The sequence below is a fragment of the Sapajus apella genome, unplaced genomic scaffold (genome assembly GCF_009761245.1).
Source record: "Sapajus apella isolate SASKATOON/1434 unplaced genomic scaffold, GSC_monkey_1.0 scaffold19, whole genome shotgun sequence".
Taxonomy (NCBI): domain Eukaryota; kingdom Metazoa; phylum Chordata; class Mammalia; order Primates; family Cebidae; genus Sapajus; species Sapajus apella.
This window is the reverse complement of record NW_022436959.1, coordinates 25765832-25780431: the sequence shown is the minus strand read 5'-3', so window position 1 is coordinate 25780431 and position 14600 is coordinate 25765832. Positions and strand designations below refer to the sequence as shown.

The following is a 14600-nucleotide window of genomic DNA, read 5'->3' as shown; positions in this document are numbered from 1 at the left end:
AGATCTGTCTGCTTTCTATTATCACCAGGTACTGGCAATTCTAAAAAAAGTCATGACAAAAAATCCCTCCCTACTAAGGCAAACCACTTCTACCACCACTCCTTGATAGGCCGTGGCAAACTTAAAGAGGAGGAGTGTAACTGAATAAATTTAAACCTGCTTCTTTATAGACCCATCTATCCTGAATGTCACCCAGCGCTTGCATTGAAGCAGGACATTTTGACCTTCATTAGCAGAGGATAATGTACGGGAGGTGTACTACTCAATCAGTAACAAAGAGGAACATCATTACATGATTAGAGATCGCAATCAATACTGACCTCTTTTCTCTATTTGCATTGAAGTTGTTTACTGAAAAACTAAATTGATCTGAAAAGTTACTTTGCTTAGAATGTGTTTGGAAATGATGAGAATATCTATTTACAAAGCAAAAAAAAAAAAAAAAGTCAGGAGGCTGAGGCAGGAGAATTGCCTGAACCCAGGAGGCGGAGGTTGCGGTGAGCCGAGATTGCGCCATTGCACTCCAGCCTGGGTAACGAGTGAAACTCCGTCTCAAAAAAAAAAAAAAAAAAAAAAAAAGTAACATGTCCACAGATAGGAAAGGCTGTAAAAAACAACCCAGTAGTTCTTTTACTGTAGTTTTTTTGTTTTGTTTTGTTTTTTACTAACTAAACAACCAACCTGACCAAATTCTTAATGTAATATTTTTTAATTTTGAAGAAAAAATTACTTTGAAAGGAGAATAGTGGAAAACAGAATCTCTTGTTTTTTCTGTGTCTCTATCTACTCATTACCTCCCTCCTCCTTCCCTATTCCCAGTCCACCTATATTATGATGCTGAAAGAAATAACTAGAGAGTTCGATGTGCTTTTGAGAAAAGAAATAGAAAACTTTTTATTAGAAACAAAGTTATACATAAGTATATATGCAAAAGTTTTATATGGTAAAACAAATAGTAACTTGTTCTGCTTTCTAACTGAAGTATATTAAAAATTGTCAATCTAAAACGCATGAAAGTTTACGTTATGGGTAAGAATGAACTTCTTCATAACATGGTTGTGGAGTTTCACGTTTGTCTTTCTGGGCATCACTGAGAAGTGTTAAAAGAAACCAGTGTTTTTAAAAAGAGTGACAGGAGAGTTGGGTTTGAATGCCAATGCTGCCACTTTACTAGATGGGAGTTCTCGGTATGTTATTTAGTACTTGGGAATAGAATCTGTAAAATGGAGGTGATGAAATCTCATGTACTTGTTTTCACAGAGTTCTAGAGCCCTTAAGCGTCACGTGATAGATGCTGTATGGAAAATTTAGTGAGTATCAATGTTGTGTTAGGCAGTAGGGAAATCCTATGAATATGATGGGGTCTTTGTTTTAAGAAATTATAAAGTTTTATTAAGAGGATAGACATGAAAATGTGTCTTTTCAACACAGTGAGGGGTATATGGGGTGTTACAGAACAGCCCTGTCCAGTGGAACTTTCTGCCATGACAAAAATATTATGTTTGTGCTGTCCACAGGTGGCTATGGAGCACTGAAGTATGGCTAGCATGACTAGGGAGAGGCATTTCAAAATTAATTTAATCTAAATGTGTTTAAATTTAAATTGAGCTAGTGTGGCTAGTGGCTATTCTATTGAACACTGCAGCTACGGAAGAACAAGTGACAGGCAGGAACCAGCTGGGAGGTTTCAGAGAAAGTTCCCTGGATAAGAGGAGAATATTCAGTTAGCCATTTGATACACAAGAGCAAGAGTTTAAAACAGATTATTTAAAAAATGACCTTGGAAATATATCTGGCCTTTAAGCAAAAAAGTTATTGGGGTTGAAAATTTGCATTAGTTCAGATTGAATGTGCTGTTCCTTGTCTTTAAGGGTATTTGAAGTGAAGATTTCTAAATCAGAAGGCCAGAATGTAATGAACTGCTGCGTGAAGCAGATCGACTTAGTTTTCCATGAGCGCAGATTCCCTAAAAGCAAAACCACTATTTTATCCGCAATCCTGGGGAGGACTGAACAGTCATTTCGGCACGTGTGCAATTGGGAGATGGTTTTGTGTCTTGCCTCTCTGTGTAATTAGGCTTTGCCTTACCTCACTTTTCGGGTTTGCACGCCCTCTCCACAGTTCTCCCGCATATTCACAAAGGTCACCTTGCAGATGCTCCAGGGCTCTGTGACCCACAGGTACTGGTTGCAGTCGCTGTGACATGGAACAACCTCATACACCTGAAACACACATGGTTCTCAGCAATCTCAGGGAATCTGATAAGAGGGAGTGGGAGGACTTCCACACCATAACAACAATCATTTCACAGCTAAGCTACTTTCATTCCCCTCCTTTATTGCTTATTATTCTAAGGTAGCAATAGAGAGAACGCAAAAGTTCTAGCAGTAGAGGACAGGGCTAAACATGTTGTAATCTGTTGCTCTACTATGACATTGCAGGTCTAAATCTGATCCACTGGATCACATTAGATGTTACATATTTTCCTGTGCTGACCCTTAACACACTGTATTGTAATTTTCTGGACTGTCTGTCTCATTTACACTTTTGTGTGTCTTCAGTACTAGCCCAGGGTGCTTACATGTTAGGCACTCAACAGGGATTTGCTGAATGAATGAATGGAAGGTGACTTGATGAACTAAATAAGTATACAAACATAGCTTTTTTCCAAATAAATATAATTTGGCCTATTTTCCAGATAAATATATATAATGATGAGAGTTTACATTTTTTTGGTGTGTATCATATGAGAAACTAAATTAAAAAGATAATATGAAATAAAGCCATCTTAACACTAATCCTCAGTCATTTAAGGCTTAGAAGCAGAGTCTGGTCTGCAACCCTAAGCAGCAAGGGCCACATGAAACAAAGCCAATTGTCTCTGTTCCAGTGTCCATAAAGGCTTTTAGTCCCACATTTGGGGTGGTGTGCTTGTTTTCAGGGTTTTTAGTATAATGAACCAACTATATTCTTTTTTCAATGAGAAGAATGACTAAATAAAGGAAATAACTGGCACTTAATCAAGAGCAACCAAGCTGACTCAACCATTAAATTCTTTGAAAGTATTTTTCTAATCTACGATAACTCCAACTCTATTTCTTATTTTACTCACACACATACACACACACACACACATACACACACACACTCACACACCCAGAGAGAGAGCGAGACGGAGACAGAGAGAAAGAGAGAGAAACTACAGCATAAAAATGTTTTATGAAATAAATTCTAGAAAAGATAGATTTAAATAGCCCTTTGGATCCATTCTTTTGTGCCAATTTTAGTGAACTAAAAACCCAAGTAAAATGAATAAAGTGGACTTGTTTTAAATAGGAATAATAAATGCATTGGTGGAGTCAAATTCTACAATGATTGCCATAGGTTGATTACATTCACACTTAGGTGGTGTATTAAAACAGAACTAAATAGCACAGGATAAAACACTACCCTACAACTCATGATGAAGAGAAAACCTAAAGGAGAAAATGCAGTTCTTTCTAATCTTTTGACGGCTTTTATTTAATCTCGTGTATTGAAGTGAATACCAATCACTTCAGAACAATCTCCAACCCACCCATTTTCAGTCTACTTGCACCGTTTCCTTCTCCCTCTGAAGAGCGCACGACCATCAATAATGGGTGCCACTGCCTGTCAAGGTAAGTGGAATAAAACTTTTTCTCCCCAACTCTTGTTCATCTCAGTTTTTGATATTACAATGAAGGATATGAAAATGAAGGAACACAGGTAACTATTCTAGAAAATAAAAAGGAAACAGGTACAGACAAAAAATCTTTAATGGAAAATGTGGTATTTCCTCCCTGTAAAACATACAAGACAAGGCAAGAAGAGAAATGCATTCTCAGAAATCAGAATTTTTTTAATAGACACATTCTATCAAGAACCATGAGGTTTAAGAGTTCTTACCTGTGCCTGCAGTGATGTTCAACAGGAGTGATGAAACGGGAGAAAAACAAGACAGGTGAAAACGTCAGTTTGTGATGAGAAGAACTCTTGGTAAGTTTCAAGTATTATTACTTATACGTAAAACCTACTTTTTTGGTAAAATATTAGAATGTTTTTCTTATGTATGAGGAAATAATATATAACTACTTATTGTTGTTGAAAAGTAAGGTGCACAAATTAGTATTGTGAATAGCACAATGAGAAAATTAGATGGGTAAGATGAAGAAATCTTAGAAAACTGAGTTGACCTCAAAATACATAGCATGGGGAATTGATATATGATACAAATAACTTGTAATCCAACTTGTCAGTGGACTACTGTCTATCAGTATATTTATAGATTGATCTACCCATTGATTTACCTTAATCAATTTATATGTTTTGTAGAAAATGAGGATTTGAGGACTTCCTTCCTCAGTTAGAAAAATGGAAACTCAGAGACCATTTTCAAGCCAAGGGGCTTCTGATTATTTTACTGAGGAATGTATAATTGTAGTAAACCTCTATGTGACTTATAATTTTCAACATTAACACAAAACTACACATCTTTATTTTCCCTAAGTATCTTATTAATTCACAAATTCACAGAAGTTTCTATTTTTTATAAAATATTTATGCTCAAATGTTCAAAAATTTTTTAGTTTTAGATTTGATTTTGTTAATGTCTCAATAAACCCTCAGTAAACCGATACTAAGTCACAACACCACTATCAAACTGCATCAGAATGTATCAGTGTTGGAGAGTGACAGAGAAATGGCTAGGAATAAACACCAGGAATAGCAAAGACAACTTGGCCTAAGGTCTTGAACCTGTGGAAACTTACCCTTAAGGAGAATCTGAGGAAACACAGCTGATTTTAATTGCATACTGACTGGGTATACACATACAGGCTAAAGTAAAGTAGCTATGAGTATGTGTAGAATTTCTCTTTATTAGGATCGTGAATCATACATAATTTATTAAAATTTACATTTGCTACTGAATATTCAAAGTTTCAAAATTTGTAGAGAAATATGCTTTTGTATTGTGAACATTTTAGTTCAGTTATTCTGTTTTACAGTTATATAATCAGAGTTGTGGAACTGATTTTTCTTCTTTGGAAATTTCCGTAGTATCTTAGAAATGCAAAATGCTCTGTGACAGGGAGGCTAACCTACCAGTAGATGGCAGCAAGGGAGTGTCTTATTTACCCTCCCTTGCACCTAAAGTCAGCAACTTTAGTTGGGCAACAATCGAGACTCTTTAGAGTACTTTTTATAGAATTTAATTCGTCATGACCGTCACCTTAATTTACTTAATGCCAAAGATCTTTCTGTTTTCTCTATAATGTACTTTTATTATGAACAAAGTTATGTTAATCTGGGAAGGAAAGTATGTATACCCGTGAGCAGTGTGTTTCAAGATTAAAATTAGTCTATGTATGTATGAAACAACTCTACGTCTTTAAGGACTTGATTCATTTGATTGTGATTTAAATTCAAATACGAAACTTAACACCCACACATAATGTATGAAATTATTCTTTGTTAATTCACATGTAGGCAAAACATGGTCATAACTGTCTGATTATGTTACATTTCATTTAAATTAGTCACGCTTCCTCCATTAGGACTTTTACTATTCATCTCTAATAGAACAGAAAAACAACTAGTAACAGTAGGTCAGAAAGAATGCATCATTCAGAGTTGCAAATGAAACTGAAAATGGTCAATGACTAAACTGACAGCATACTTACAGTGACTTTGAAGCCATCTTTGTATTTCTTTTTCTCAATTTGTTTTATATCAAACACATTTAAACAAACAGTATATATTTTTCCTAATTTTAGACCCAAATTCATTTTATTTCTTTGATCTTAATTTAAGTAGTTGGTAATTGAGATGTCTTTTCTGACAGTCTGGGGAAACTTTAAGAATGAGATAGTCGGGGCCGGGCGCGGTGGCTCACGCCTGTAATCCCAGCACTTTGGGAGGCTGAGGCGGGTGGATCACGAGGTCAAGAGATCGAGACCATCCTGGTCAACATGGTGAAACCCCGTCTCTACTTAAAATACAAAAATTAGCTGGGCACGGTGGCGCACGCCTGTAGTCCCAGCTACTCGGGAGGCTGAGGCAGGAGAATTGCCTGAACCCAGGAGGCGGAGGTTGCGGTGAGCCGAGATCGTGCCATTGCACTCCAGCCTGGGTAACAAGAGCGAAACTCCGTCTCAAAAAAAAAAAAAAAAAAAAAAAAAAAAAAGAATGAGATAGTCTCGGCCTACGTGTTAAGATACAATTTTATGACAGATTAAATACCTTGACATTATTTCACAGATAGGTGTCATTGTTCTCTCCATTGAATTATATACATACTCATATACTTGCAGGGCATGGAATCTCCAGAGAATACAGAGATTATGTTTAATTTGGGATTTTAATAACATACATGCATTTCCTAAGGCATTCTAATGGTAAAAATGGATCAGATTTCTTATTCAGTAGCTACTGTTTACTCTTTTATTATTTAACTGGTAAAAATGGGTCAGATTTCTTATTCCATAGCTATTATTTCCTCTGATTTTGGAGAAAAAAATCAGATCATTGTGAATCTAAACAATACCTTCACACTCTGAATGATAGAAAATACCTGGTTGACATGGTCCAGTTTGGGGCAAGGCCTTCCTCCATTATACGGTTTTTCTCGCAGCCATTTAGAGCGAACCTTCACACCACTCCCACAGGACTTACTGCAGCGCGACCAGTTGGACCATTCACTAAGCTTGCAGTCTGAGGGGCAGGGGATGATGCAGGCCTCTTCAATGTAACCTGAGTGGAGGAAAATGAGACAACAATCATCTCCTCCACTTGTCACTCTCCCACTACCACCCACTATTCTAGCTCATTTAAAAGGTCCAAGGCTGACTTGACAGCAGCATGCAAATGCAGAGGTGTCTCCGTTGTTAGGGACTCAAATTAAATTCTGCAGGAAAATGACACATACATACAGCGACTCTGTTAAAATAACAGCTGAGAAGCTGCCACGTGATCTGCTTAGGATTCATGCTCACCATATTTCAACATTTCTGACTTTCTGACAGCTCGTATTTAATTGACAATAACCTGTCTGCTGCCATATCATTCTCATGCTGACAGAATGATACATTAAAAAATTGTAAGTTTTCTATAAAACCCTATCTGTTAATGTCACACAAGTACAGTGTTCTGAGTCCATGCAACCTGCTTTCTTAAGGAAAAAATCCCAGTCCCTTTCATTTAATACCCAAAAGGAACCATTTAACTTAGCAGCTTGTGTTTCTCCTTCTTTGAAAAGCAATTCTGAAGAAAAATGAAGGATGTTAAGTAATGTCTCATATTTTACCATGCTGTCACTTTCAAGGCACCTTCATATCTTGTATCCATTGGATTCTGCTGAAAATCTTACATATGAATTGTACAAGTCTTGATATTCTGGCAGCCAGTTAAGAAAACAAATGCAGAGCGATGACTGACTGAGTCTAAGGTTACACAGTAAGAGATGGGGAAAAGTTTCCTGAGGTCTAATCCAGTAGTCATTCCGTCAAATCACCCAGCCAATTCAGTTAATAGTGCACAGATTTGTTTTGGGAAATGGGAACGTTTTCTTTGAAGTTCTTAACTATGAACTTGCCATTTCATAATATCAATTAAAGAATATTATTCTCAAGGCAAACATGTGAAAACAGCAAAATTCCTCTGGTCAAGAATGAAATGCACGGTTGTCCTCTAATGTTACTCTTTACTCTGAATGTGGAGAGAGGGTGTTCTTGCTACAAGTAAACACTGTGCCTTCCCATTTTATCTCAACAGCAGAGATTCAATTTTGACAATGATTATAATGTCAACAGTTGATACTAGGCAACTCCAGGTATATTTTAAAGAATTTATGGAGATATAATTCATATGCCATAAAAATAACCTCGTTTTGGTTTTCAGTATGTTTGCTAAGTTGTGCAACCAACACCACCATCTAATTTTAGAACATGTGTTTTACCCTAAAAATAAACCCTATGGTTACCGGCAGTCACTTCCTATTTTCCCCTTCCTCATCCCCTGCCAATGATGAATCTACTTTCTGTATCTATGAATTTACCTAACCTAGACATTCCATATAAGTGAAATAAAACATTATATGATCTTCTCTTCTTTTTTGTTTTAAAGATGGTGTCTTACACTGTCTCCCAGGCTGGAGGGCAGCGGTGTCATCATAGCTCACTGTAGCCTTGACCTCCTGTCCTCAAGAGATCCTTCTACCTCAGCCTTTTCAGTAGCTTGGCTGGGACAAAGGGTGCACACCAAGCTAATTTTTATATTTTTTTTATAGAGATGAGGTCTTACTGTGTTGCTCAGGTTAGTCTAGAACTTCTAGTCTCGAGTGGTCCTTGGCCTCCCAAAGTATTCGGATTACAGGTGTGAATCACCATGCCTGGCTGGCTTCTTTCACTCAGTACAATGTTTTCAAGATTCATTTATGTTATAGCATGTATCATTACCTCAGTCCTTCCTATGATTGGATAATATTCCACTGTATGGACATTTCACATTTTGTTTATCCACTCATCAGTTAACGGACATTTGAGTTGTTTTCAGTTTTTGTCTATCATGAATAATGGTGCTATGAACATCTGTTTACAAGCTTCTGTGTGGGCATACATTTTCAATTTCCTTTAATATATATATTATGCATAGTTCAATTCCCTCTAATATATATGAAATTGCTCAGTCATATGGTAACTCCTATTTAACTTTTTCAGGAAGTGTCAAACTGTTTTCCAAAACGACTGCACCACTTTATATTCTACCAGATACGTATGCATGTTCCAATTTCTACAAATTCTTGTCACACTTGTTATAGTCTCTTTTTAAAATTTTAGTGTTCTTTGAAGAACAAAAGTTTTAAACGTAAATGAAGTCCACTTTATCTTTTTCCTTGGTTTTAAATGCTTCTGTATTATATCTAGGAACCCATTTCCTAAGCCAAGTTCATCTAGGTTTACAGTAGTGTTTTCTCATGAGAATTTTATAGTTTTAGCTCTTATATTTAGGTATGTATTTCATTTTGAGTCAATTTTTATTTATGATAAAAAGTAGGGGCCTAATTTCATTCTTTTACATGCGGTTATTGAGTTAAAATGTCTTCAGTTGTTGAAAAAATGATTCTTTTCTAATTGAATTGTTTTGGGACCCTTGTTGAAAATGAGTTGACCATAATGGAAGTAATTATTTTTGAACGGTGAATTCTATTCCATTTATCTCTGTCTAGTCTCATGATAGTACTACACAGTCTTCATGACTATAACTTTGTAGCAAGTATTGAAATCTGGATGTGTGAGTCTTCCTACTTTGTTTTTCCTGTTAAAGATAGGTTTGGCTATTGTGAGTCAAATTTCTATATGCATTTTAGAATGAGATTGTCAATTTCTGCAAAAAAATTGCAGCTAGAATTTTGATAGGGATTGTGTCAAATTTGTTGTTCAGTTTGGAAGTACTGCCTTCTTAATTCAGACACACCAAATTTATTTCCATTTTTATAGATCTTTAGTTTCTTTAAATGATGTTTTATAGTTTTCAGTGTATAGGTCTCAAACTTGTTATATTTATTCCTAAGTATTTTATTCTTTTTGTTGTAGGAAGATTTAAGAAAGAACCAACAAACATTAATTTTTTTTTTTTTTTTTTTTTTGAGATAGGGTCTCACGCTGTCACCCAGGATGGAATGCTGTGGTGTGATCTTGGCTCACTGAAATCTCTGCCTGCTGGGTTCAAGCAATTCTCCTGCCGCAGCCTCCCAAGTAGCTGGGACCACAGGCATGTGCCACCACGCCTGGCTAATTTTTTTGTATTTTTAGAAGAGATGGGGTTTCACCATGTTGGCCACACTGGTCTCAAACTCCTGACCTTGTGATCCACCAGACTCAACCTCCCAAAACGCTGAGATTACAGGCTTGAGCCTCTGCACCTGGCCAATTTCTTTAATTTAGAAAAATGAGACCACTTTTAAACCAAAATGGCAAATTTAATCTACATGATTGTGCTCAAACTGTCCTGTATTGAAATAGTGCTAAAATACGATTTAATTTACTATATAGTATTTACTAGCCTTGCCTAGTCATAAATTATCTGAGACACATGTTAAAAACATAAGCCCCCACCACTCTCAAGTTATTGACAACACAAACCATCGCACTTATTCAGGCTTCCAAGTTTTACTTTTACTCATTTGTGTATGTGACTGTAACGGACTTAAGTTAGGAAATGTTACTGTAAGAAACAGGCAGAACCAAAACAATGGAAGATAAATAGATTTCTGGCATATCTTTTTATGTAGTATCTCCTGTACAGTTGTCAAAGATATTTGTTTTAAAGTTCGTATTGTAGTCTTCATACACAAAAGGGCATTTTTCTATAGATGTAAATTTCATTGAACACACCCATGAAATCAATAGTCCAGAATCCTCCTCTGTGTTCCCTTTCAGCCACTACCCATTCTTACAAGAGGAACAACTATCCTCACTACTCACAGTGTAGAATTGTTTCACTTTTTAAAAATTTCAGGTAAATAGACTCATATAGTGTATATCCATTTGTGTTAGCCTTTTCACTCTACATTGTGATGTGCATTTCATTCGTATTGGTGCATATAGCTGAAGACTGCTTATCTAGTTGATGTGTAGCATTCTATTGTGTGAACATACTATGGTTTATTCATTCTGTTGTTGGTGAGCATTTAGGTACTTTTCAATATGGGGGCATTATTAACTTTGCTGCTATGAATATTCTAGAATGTGTCTTTGATGGACATATGTATGCATTTCTGTTTTACGTACTCCTAGAAGAGAAATGGATTGATCAGATGGTATGTACATTATATCATCCATTGTAAATATAGTATAAATTTTAAAAAATGGGATCACAAATTTGGCATGAAGATTAAGATACAATGAAAAGTTTTGAAAGTGGGGATGAATCCCAGATAATCTTCTGGAGAGCAGACATGGCAGAGTCGGGATTTTGTTTGTTGTGAGACATAGAAGACAGAAAGAAGATGGCAGTGCTAAGTTTCTAATGTACTGTTGATACTCAAGATGACTTTTGGAGTATTGATAATGATCCGAGGAAAGTCCAACAAAAACTAAAGGAGTATTTCACAGCAGCGTTACTGAAATTTTAAAATAGATTACAGTGATCTACTTAAATCTTACATTTTTGAGTTTACTTATGCTTTGAGGTGGAGAAATAAGCCCCCTTCATGAAGTTGACATATATTTCAAATTCCATTCCCTTTTTCCTATAGCTACGAGATGCCTAAAAAATAACTCCTCTTATTTTATGGCCAGTAATAATTTGTTTTCTTTACATAAGTAACAGTTTTTTCCAAATCAATGGCATTATGACCAAATTTTTTTAGAACTGCATTCTTCCACCTTGATAAACTACAAAATATCTCTCAAAAGTGAACCTCTCACCTTTTTTTTAGCTCAGTAATTGTAACTGAAAATAGAATCACATGGTGGTCTTTCATGTCACTACCTCACAGAGTAACAGATAAATGGAATTTTTTTTTTTTTAAATATTATGGCTTTAGAAAGATTTAACATGTATGACTTCAGACTGATTCACATTGTGTTACTAAGGAAGGAGATATAAAAACTTTACGTCTGATTTTCCAATAGCATATTCCACAAAACATCTCTCAAATAAAATTCAAACTATTAAACTGTTAAAAGATACAAATTAGGAAGTGAGATAAAGATAAAACTGCAAAAGCATATATTGCCTAGCATCTCAGTTTTATTTTCCAGTGTCTGACAACATTCAATAATTGCCTGTCATGTTTATCTAGCACCATTAAAATCCTTAATGGTACTAGTGAACTGCTAGATAAGCATTCCCCTGCCTTCTCTGCTCAGATCATTTTTTAGGGCAATTAACAGCAAACAATCATGGGGGATGGAATGATAGAGAAACATTTGGAGTGTTTTAAGGCTAAATAAACTGCTGGCATCTTGTATCGATGTATGGTTTCTGAGGATGCTGAAATAAAATAAATGACTTCACAATTAGGATATTAAAACTTTTGACAGTTCAACACAGAATTTGACACTTGGAAAAATTAAACTCTGGACTTCTGATTTTATTTTTGACTGCTGCTTTCTGACCACTGCTTTCAGGCTGAAATAAATACAAAACATCAGCAGGCTTAAAGTGGCAACTGGAGGACATATTGCCTTTGAGATATACACAATCACTCACTCATTTGAATTATGAATGTGGAGATAAAGTAGATTTCAACCACCTTCACAATTACTAAATTGTGCTGTTGAAAGGATCAAAGAATTCATTTTGAAAGCACATGAAAAATACTTGGTGGTTCTGATTTACAGCTATGTGAATGAAAAACTGGCATTCTCTCTGAAACATCTGAATTAATTTCAAAAGCAACCTCAAAACTCTCTCCTACTTAAATGTGTATTATGTGCATTTGACTGCAACTGGGAATGAGAAAATGTAGCTAGACTTTTATCTATTGTGGTCCTTATAGGCTGTAAAAATTTGAAAAAAAAATTATTTTGCAAAAACTTTTCAAATGGACAATATTCTTTAACAATTATATGTTAAAAACTGGTGATATGATACCTGGTGATCTGATACCATAGCAAACAAATTATTATGTAAATATCCAAATGCCTATATTCCTATATTCTACCCATCATATATTTGATGGATGAAAAGTTATAAATCAATATTAGGCAATTAATTATCATAGTGAAGTGCTCAGGCAAATTTACAGAAGTATAATAAAATATTCTAATTTTAATTTTAATCATGTTTATTAATCTTATATACATTTCAAGGCATATGTGTTCATATCTGGTAAGTATTTATATATTTCCTCAGAAAATTTCAACAACAGTATGAATGGCTGTGAGGTTTTGTTATTGTTGTTATTTTAATATTGGGAGTTTACTCAATGACCATGCTTTTTCAGATTCATTTAGTTACGTCTATGTACAATTTCATTACCGAGGCCATTTCTTATAGCAAACTCAAAAGACTTCTCTTTTATAATAAGGAATTGGGCTGACCCTTGTCCCTCATTCCTGGAAGGCAGGTCTCTCAGCCCTGAAATTTTACTAGTGATAGAACTATCTATGTTATTCATAGTGGACTCTTCAGACCACCTAAGATTATATGCTCTAAGGATATCTCAGAAAGGGGCTGGTCACACCAGAGAGACCAATCATGTGATTAGAGAGTTAGAGCTTTGAGCTACATGTTATCTGACCTACCTGTAAGAAGGAAGAGATTACATTTAACCATATGGCCAGATTCATCAGTCATGCCTATGTAATGAAATCTGAATAAAAACTCTGGATACCAAAGCTCAGGTGAGTTTTCTGTTTGGAAACACACATCAGTGTGCTGAGAAAAAGATGCCTCCTGACTCCCTAAGATGAATGCTTAATGTTTCAGATGCTCCCACAGACCTCAGCTACCTGTCTTTTTGAGCTGGTTCTGATTTGTATCCTTTTGCTATTATAAAACTGCAGTGGTAAATATAGTGCCTTTCCAGGTTCTGTCAGCTGTTGTAGTGAATTACTCAGCCTGGGGCAGTACGGGGAACTCCGAAATTTGTAGCCAGCTTCTGAGAAGTAAGGTTAGCTTGGGGACTCGCAAACTTGCAGCTGAAGTGAGAGTGGTCTTGTGGAGTACTGGGCCCTTAACCTCTGAAGTTTGGCCTAGCTCCAGGTAGTTGGTGTCAGAATTATACTGCACTTTCAAATATATATTTTGTTAAAAAAGAAAATAAACTTATATATGTAAGAACCTGCGTCTGTATTTTACTTATTCAATCATAATAACAAACCTTGGGAATAATTACATATATGAAGGCATTTATTGACTTTCTCCCATTTAACATTTATAATTTTAACATGATATTGAAAATCAGATGCAGACAAAGCCCTATTACCTGACTTTAGTAACAGGGCTTTGTCAAGAATACAAACATATGTGATAGAGCATTCAGACTGAAGATAAAGTAATGGAAAATATATTAATTCTGAAGCTTATTAGAATGATTTATTTTTAACTTGATTCAGTGCAATGCACTGTTCTTTCAATCAATGAAAATCTAATATTGCCTTGAAAGTATTTGCAAAGGATGGTCTTTAAACACTAGTTTACTGGATTCTAATAAGTATTAAACATAATTTTAACCAAAATCATTCTGTGGTAAAATGAAAAACTGCTGCACTAAACTAGGTTATACAGGTCTCTTTACCCTGGACTTGCTCTTTTGGGTAATACAAACTATGACTCTAAGAGAATGACTCAGATACTGTATTCCCATAATTACTGACTTTTTCACATAGCATCTCCCTGCACCAGAGAAATAGATCATCTAGACAGATTGCAATTGAAATGCTTTAAAATTGAAATCATGTTTTGAACCATTTAGAATTTAAGATTTTTAAGGTAGGTTTTTTAAAATGTCCATTTCCATATATAGAAGAAAATGCAAAACCAAGCAACCAAACAAAAATGCCAAAAGCTTAAGAAAGTTTCTTCTTCCTACATTATTTTACATTTTACAGGTTAAAGGTCAAACATGGATA

General features: G+C 35.4%; 1 protein-coding gene across 4 annotated transcripts in view; it reads right to left on the bottom strand.

Moving 5' to 3' along the window:
- THSD7A (thrombospondin type 1 domain containing 7A) overlaps nt 1–14600 on the bottom strand; it is a 491756-nt gene that overhangs the window by 61534 nt on the left and 415622 nt on the right. For all 4 annotated transcript variants that reach the window (XM_032286742.1, XM_032286743.1, XM_032286744.1 and 1 more), the window contains exons 14-16: nt 6593–6771; nt 3928–3933; nt 2089–2222 (exon numbers count right to left, since the gene is read on the bottom strand). In XM_032286742.1, the coding sequence (XP_032142633.1) occupies nt 2089–2222; nt 3928–3933; nt 6593–6771 (319 nt within the window). The remainder of the gene's footprint in view (nt 1–2088; nt 2223–3927; nt 3934–6592; nt 6772–14600) is intronic.